This window comes from Salarias fasciatus, chromosome 5, assembly GCF_902148845.1.
Source record: "Salarias fasciatus chromosome 5, fSalaFa1.1, whole genome shotgun sequence".
NCBI classification, from domain to species: domain Eukaryota; kingdom Metazoa; phylum Chordata; class Actinopteri; order Blenniiformes; family Blenniidae; genus Salarias; species Salarias fasciatus.
The window spans coordinates 3518428-3526592 of NC_043749.1; the positions used below are offsets into that span (position 1 = coordinate 3518428).

Consider the following 8165-nt stretch of genomic DNA (forward strand, 5'->3'; position numbering starts at 1 on the left):
CAGGCGCAGTTACATTTACACATGGAGGAATAAACATGACCTATATATTTTTTTCCGTCTTCATGACGCATTTTTCGATCCATGCAACTCATCATCGAGGAAATATAACTTAATGCCTGTGGAGTATTTCATAGTACAGACAGGAACAATTCTTCTTGCATCTGATTTGCGTCCAGAAACCATCCGTCTTCTGTACCACTTTATTAAATTCAGGGTCAGCGCACCATGGGAAAGTTCACCTTGGGCAGGTCAGCAGTTCATTACAGGGCAAATACAAGGAGACAATGATCAGTTTTATTTGGCAAAAAATGAGAAAAGAACAAATCTCCTCTTGATGTGATATCTTCTGTTTTCTGAGTTTTCAGATGCCCTCTAGAGAAACAGGAGGACAAACACGTTACTGCACTTGCAATAAAAAGTCACGATCATAACCAAAACACAGATGTGTTTAAACTACCTCGTTGCTAATGACTTTCTTTTAATCCAGAAAGCATAAAACCTGTGGTGTGGTTCTGATGTTGTCAGGTTCTAATGCTGTGAAGCAGAAAGACGTCAGTGAAGTGAGTCTCTGCCAGGCGACGTTTGGAAGCTTCGCTCACGGCTCCGGGCTAAAATTAGATTTGTCCAACGTGTGAAGCAATGACTCACATCAGTCTTACAATGAACATCGGTCTTCAGTGGCCAGGATGTGAGATTGTTCAAGAGGTCTGAAACCCTCAGAGCAGTGATCAGTAATGAGGCTCCGCCCCCGGATGGCGGAGGATTGAAGGGATCCAGTCGCTGGGAGCGAACATCAGGTCCTTTAATGGAGCTGTTTAACAACATGAGCGGACTATTGGAACAAATAATGAACTGTCTGAAGCTTCATGCTTGTATATTTACTTAAAATTTACAAGTTTTCTTGAGGATAGCAGAACCGGGTGTCGTGTCAGATGCTGCACAGAGTGCATGAAAGATCCTCGATAAAACTTGTTGATGCAGACGCTGTGCGGACAACGCAACGCCATTGCATATTGCATGAATTATGTTATATGATATTTAATGAGTACTCCTATTGGTGCCCTGTAGCTGAAGGTTAGTGTTGGTAATAATACTCATCCTCAAAGTAGCTTGTTGGCTAACTTGTCAAACAGTAAACAAATACGGATCAGATCTTGTGAGACGCTGCGGTAGGCCAGGAGTCCAGGTCTCTCTATGATGGATTTACATGTTGGACGGGTAGGGTTGTACTACCTTCTGGATCAGAGGGTAATACGGCTGAAAACAGCCGAAAAGACTCTCGCTCGGAGCCTGTGTGCCACAGAAACTTCACTTCGAGCCAGAAATACTCCACCTGCGCTCGCGTCTCCCGAGAGCTCGTGGAGGTACGGCGTTGTTCCTGCAGCTGCCGAGGAGCCCGGGAAGCGACGCTGCCAGACCTCGGCACGCTGAGAGGCGCAGCCAGCTGTCAGGAGCGGGCGCGCACGTCGTGATGCTAATGGTTATGGATGCACTGCGGGCTGGGAGCGCTGTGGGGAAACCCGGTGCTGCACAGCGGATCACAGTGACGGAGGGGACCTCTGCAAAACGCAGCCATAAAACCCTGAGCGCAGAGAGCTGCCGAGTCTCTGAAAGCTGTTGTTTGGTATAATCAAGGAGTCTGTCGGTTAGAGCAGCGGCAGCAGTTGGTGAATCAATAGCCTGCAGCTGGTTTTCGGGTTGAACTGAGTTTGATTAGGAAGCAGGTGCCTCAGAAACTGCCTGCCGAAACAAGGACTTTGTTAAGAAGCACGCATCGCCGGCTTCTGGAGGAAAGATAATCAAACCTGCAATTTCAGCAGCTCCGAGCGGTTGATTATGTATTCCTGGTAGCGATGTTGCTGCTCACTGACAGCGTGATATGACACCGAGAAGATGCTCTCTCTGCAGCTATAATTAGCTTGACAGAATCGTTTCATCTCGCACGGTAAACAAGAGGCTGGGTGTCAAAATCGCAGAGGAGACGTGTGCCTGCGTTTACCGCTTAAAGGAGAAGAAGAACTGAGGAGCCGTAACATCTGTTTTTAATAAACAACCATCGACAATATGGGACGACGCCGCATCGTTTTTGCATTTTCGTTCCAGAAAAGTTTCATGCTCACACGGCAGTATCCTCAAAATGATGAGAAAGCTGGAAATGGTGTAGTTAGCATGCCGGGCCATTAGTGGGTGCTGTGCAGAGAATTACACTATAAATCAAAACCTACCAGGTCCAGGAGAGTCTGGTCTGGGAGTCTCGACACTCTGAAAGTAAACATTGTTCTTATTGTCCATCTACTCATGCATGAGCAGAACAACTATTTAATACGCCGCGTTGCACAGCAGCAGCGTTTCCACCGTCTGTCTTCAACGAGATGTTTGTATGAATATTCACTTGATTTGTTTTTGTTTTCTATAACTTCTTGTAAAATTGATTTTTCTAGTTGTCTGTTTAACTATTTGTTTTGTACATTTTGTCCAGGTTAAGTGGTATGTTATTTAGGCCTAATTATGAGCAGGTATTTTGTTATTATTACATTTTGTGCATATTTTGCTACTGAGGATTGTAACCCTCCATAACTGTGAAAATTACAAGGACCAGTAATTAGAAATATAGCCGTTTTTTAATGAAAATATTTGTCATTTTAATCAATGTGATCATTTTTACCTGAAGATAGACTGTAATAAAATAATTTTAACTCGTTTCAATTGGAAGATGATTCAGATATCCTTAAAGTGTCCATCTTTTCTGAAACTAGTGATTTATTAACTCTTTTCAATTACACTGTAAAGGCAGGGATGGGGAAATATCCAAAACATCTGATGAGAGGTTTGGGCCCTCCTCACTGTCCCACTACGGCATTCCTCTCTTCTCTTTGTGATTTCTTTAAGAGTTGTTCTATTTCCTTCAAGTGTCCTGATGTGAACATCAGAAGGCTGCTGAGAAACTCTCTCCACATAGCCTGGAATTAAATCCAAACAGTGTGATATTAAACCCCCCCTCGTCCCAATGACTTCTTTTATCTGTCTAAAAATAGTCAAATTTGAATAAATTGAGTTTAGAAATACCAGAATCAGCCTAAAATATAGCGAGCATAAGCACATTTTGGGCTGCCTAATGTAACCCGGCCGTGTGGTTATTAGAGGCGCTGAGATAAGGTGAGTGTGCCTCGGCTTGATCTCTGAGCTGGAAGGTGTGGAGGCTGGAGGGAAGCAGCACCGAGGGCTTAATGCATTATGATGAAAGTTGAATTTGGAAATTTGCTCCATATTAGGCACAGAAAAATTAACATAAATCATCCTCTGCTGCGCGGATCGTGACTAAATTCGATTTCTTTTCTACTGAACCTCCACGCTTTAAGTTGCTGGGTTGGCCCTTTAAGCCTTCATCATCTACATCTCATAGCAGAAGGACGAAATGGGCCAATTTACACTTCCTCCACCGGCGCTTATCTGTGTGAAAGAGCTGCTCACAGGACGACAATGTCAGCTCACACCTGCCATCCCCTCTCAGCACGAGGTTCAGCCTGAACAGGTGGCTGCGTGGCGGAACAAAGACTTTTATAATGAAACATCTGGAGAGGTCGCAAGCAAACACGTGAACAACATCCCGGCTCTGCACAGTGAGCCTGCAAGATCAAACTGAGGGAATATTAACCCTACTAGATATATTGTTACTCTACAAAAGATTAAAAATGAATTTTATTTTAATGTTATATGTGAATATCTTGGATAGCGTCTTAAAGATCCCCTTAAAAACTGAAGCTCTGTTTACACGACAACACTCCTCAGAGCCACTGAAAACTCAGATATTTGAAAACTGATTCCAAAGTGCAACTATTTGAAAATACTCTGAAAACCGGATCTTGTCATTGTTACTGTTTATAGCGTATTGTTCTCCAGATGTTTCATTTCAAAAACAACCAACAGCACCCACTACTGGTGAGTCATGCTAACTGCATTGCTTTCACTTCGTTTTTTTTTGAAGGTGAGGTAAATTTCTTTCTGTTCAGGAAATAACCTTTGGTCACTCAAAGTACATCTTAAAAATAGATGATAGAGTCAAAACAACTTATCATCCATTTCTTATTTATTTTGCTAAGAAATACAAACAATGCAAATATCCTCCAGAAAGCACCAAGTACGTCACATTTTCAGAGTCCCAGTGTCCATATTTATAGAAAAGAACTGTCTGTGGTGTGTTTCCTGTGGGGGACGGGAATCAGCCCACTTCTCAACACAACCGGTGGAGAGAAAAACCTTTAGAGTGACGTTCAACACCTTGTTCAACACAAAGAGATTATGAAATATACAACATATCTGGTTTTAAAAAAGCAAGAGGAAGGGGAGGAATGGAGCTTTACAGTACGTATTTACAAGTGTGACGTGGCTGTCGTTAAAAATAATCTTAGTTATCCAAAGGACAGGTTTGGGTTGAGGTGTATAAAATAGCTCTGCAGTGGTTCTGTCACGAGTCTTTGTGGTGGGAAAACAACCTCAGGTCGGCGTGTCGGTTCAAGAAAATATACTTACAACTAAGTGACATTCATGTAAAGTAAAGAAGAGATCATATTATCATCGGGGCATAAAGAGGGGGAGAATGTCTCCAGAGATAGGACGTAAAACGCTTTTAAAATGTGTTACGTCCTACATTTGGAGTGAACGTTGCTTCCATGCATGCATAAATAAAACATGTTGACGCCCAGTTAGTGAAGTAAACATCCTCAAAACACACTCTGTAAAGCATCACAGTATCTTCTCGTTTTTCATCTTTACGCTTTAAGTTTCTGATAAGCAAAATATATTGTTACATCTTCATTAAAAACATGAGTAAAGTAAAACTCCACAGCATCCAGAGCCTCTGTGTACATTCTGTGTATTTGTGTCTTTGGCAGTATGTTTTTTCCCGGGGGGGCCGGCGGTCTTCAGATCACGCAGTAGGGCTCCATGGGGGTCTGCGTGCCCAGGCAGCAGGGGAAGCAGGCCCGCAGCCTCATCCGCAGCTCCTTGTTGAAGAGGAAGCTGATGATGGGGTTGGCCCCGGCCTGCGCGAAGCTCATCCACACGGCGGCCGTCAGGTAGAGCTGCGGCACCGGCACGCCGCGCACGAATATCCGCAGGTAGCACGCGCTGATGTAGGGCGCCCACATGACCAGGAAGGTCAGCGTGATCATGTAGAACATCTTCCCGATGCGCTTCTCCATCTTGAACTCGTCCAGCACCAGCAGCCGCCTGTTGCCCGGGTGCGTGGCCTGCCGGATGCCCACCAGCGTGGGCGGCGTCGGCCCGCGCCCGAAGCCCGCGATCCAGTTGGCGGCGGCCTGGCCCGTGGCGCCGGGCCCGTGGAAGGTCCAGTTCTGGCTGATGGCCGGGACCAGCTGCGCCGGCTTCATCTTGCGGTGGTCGTAGACGAAGCACAGCATCTTGACGTAGACCACGTGGGTCGTCCCCACGATGACCGCCAGCATCAGCATGAAGCCCAGCGTGTCGTTCGCCTTCACGTAGCGGTGCTCGAAGATGCACTGCTCCTCCTCGCGGATGAACTTGTAGGTGCCCACGTCGAAGACCGGCGGGAAGGCCATGGCCACGGAGAGGGTCCACACCATGCAGATCACCGCCACGCACGTGCACAGGTTCATCCGCTTGGAGTAGAAGCGGTGGTGGGCGATCGCCATGTAGCGCGTGACGCTGACGCAGAAGAGCAGGAAGGCGACGTGGAAGCAGAAGAGCACCGACATGAAGGCGACGATCTTGCAGCTGAGCGCGCCGTACGGCCACGCCGAGCCGCCGCCGATCGCCGCCATCACGAAGGGGAAGCAGAGGGCGGCGCGCAGCGCGTCGGCCAGGCACAGGTCCAGCAGGAAGTAGTAGGGCGCCCGGTGCAGCGACGCGTCCTTCAGCAGCAGCAGCGACAGCGACGCGTTGCCCAGCAGGCTGACGCCCGTGATCAGCCCCAGCGAGGCCAGCTTGACCGCAGAGGCCGCGGACGCGTAGTTCTGTAGGGACGCGCTGCTCTCCCCAAACTCGCTTGTGTTTGCCATCGATGCAGCCGAGGAGGAGGTGGCGCGTGATCCCACATCAATCCATCGACGTGTCCTCAAATCAGCAGCGATCCCCTTTCAAACAGAGGGAGAGAAGAAAGAAAAAACCCAAGCAGAACACACTACACGGGAATAAAATCCATTCCGATGCGCCGTAATCCCCATCAAAACAAACCCTAAATTAAAAAAAAAAAAAAAAAATCACTTGTGTTTCCTTTTTTTCTTCTTATCCCTCATCTCACAAGTGTCCGCCGATGGCAGCGTCAGATTCTGTTCTCCCGTCCTCCGCTGGTGAATTTAAAGAGCCGGATCGGGGTGTATTCGCCGCTTGGGAAGGCATCCGTTCAGCAGAGGACAGGCGGCGCGGAAAACACATCTCAATTCCCTCCGATGGCGGAGCAAAACACGCAGGCGGCGCGAGAATTACGCACCCGCAGCCTCCGCAAAAACAGGGAAAATACAAGCTTCCGAATGCAAACTTGTCTGTTTAGAGAAAAATAAACAGATGAGAGCCAGAAAATGAGAGCGCAGGTCGGGAGCGTGCAGAGGTGGGAGCGTCAGTGCGGATCTGTCGGCGCATCTCTCCAGCAGCGTCTCGCCGATGCGACGCACGTCCGCTCGCAGGCCTGCATGGGATTAGTCAGGATCCTCCTCTGCTGCTGCTGCTGCTGCTCCTCTGCTCTCTTCCATTGGAAGTCTGACTGTCTCCAAGCGCACCGGGAAAATGCAAATGCTCTCAGACTGACACCGATCCGCCTCATTAGCCGCGCGCGATGTCTCCCATGCAGGTTATTCACACGACTCCCGTATTCCAGACTGGAAAACACCCATTTAACAAATCCGTTATGCAATAGGATCACAGCTGCAGAAGTCAACAGTTCTGCAAATACATCAGTTTTTCTTTCATGTCAGTGCATCACATTATTATGAAGCTGCTGTGAGAGTACCTCCTTATATGAGAGCAACTAAACAAATTGATTTAATAATTCATATTTATCAAAGAAATGCTCAATATTAACAAATTTAGAGATGACTTTTCAACATGTCCACATGCAAAAAATGTAAAATATGTATTGTTCACCACCAAGGAGTCAACTTTTTGCACCTTTTTAAGAATTATGACAGTTACATTCATGCAAATCTCTCATTTTAATAAACAGTCATGTGTTTTATGTCAAACCTGAAATCAACCCATTAATACAGGTTGGTGTTCCAATACTACTTTCAAAATGGTTTCGTCATTACCCGAGAAATCAATCAAATGTTAATATCTGGAATTTGGCTCTTCCACCACAAATAAAGGAGACAACAGCCATGTGGCACGAGAGCATTAGAAACACTGGTATTGAAACCAGCTGAAAAATGTGTTTGATGAGATTAATGGGACTAAAAAGAAGAGTAAGGTTCATTTCACACAGAAGGCTTTGATTTTATTTTATTATCAAAAGAAAAGAAAGATTAAGCTGCTTTTTTACAAAGTAACTTGTTGGGCCCTCAATTCATGCCCATATGTTTGAAACCCACACATACACAGGGAGAATATGCAAACTCCACACAGAAAGCCCCTTGATCCAAGACTTTCTGAGTGTGACACAAGAGTGCTAACCGCTTCACTATGTGGCCAGTTAATCCACAGAGCTGTGTTATTAGAGGTAGTATTGTTGGAAAAAATTGATTTTGACTTCAAATGAATGTTTATTGATTACAGCTGTGGCTGCAGGCACTTAATGTCACTTAATAGTAAGTCAAACATGATTTCTCTGAAATTTCTGAGATTCAGCTTCATGTCCATCTGCTATATAAATGAGAGAATATATCTCAGCAAGATTACAGTTCAGTATTAATGAGGTGATGCGAACAAGAGGTGAGTGAAATAGTAACAGGATTTCTCTTTAATGAGGACAACAGTTTCTTAGAACACTATCAGTACTCAGGACAGAGTGAGACAGCAGCTCTGCAACTTATGACAACTGACAACTTATTTTTTATGGATGTTTTTTTTTATTCAGAATTGGTTTATTCCCGAACCAAGCAACTCACAATTATACTGATGAGCTTACTGTTCACATGGGAAAAGTGAAGGATTAAAGGGGACATATTATGTTATTTTTCAGTCACATCATATAG

At 45.7% G+C, this 8165-nt stretch overlaps 1 protein-coding gene across 1 annotated transcript; it reads right to left on the bottom strand.

Moving 5' to 3' along the window:
• Positions 1–4887: 4887 nt before the first annotated feature.
• On the bottom strand, positions 4888–6074 carry gpr27 (G protein-coupled receptor 27). The gene has a single exon (XM_030091833.1). The coding sequence runs from the start codon at positions 6036–6038 to the stop codon at positions 4923–4925; it is 1116 nt and encodes a 371-aa protein (XP_029947693.1). The 5' UTR covers positions 6039–6074; the 3' UTR covers positions 4888–4922.
• Positions 6075–8165: the final 2091 nt, after the last annotated feature.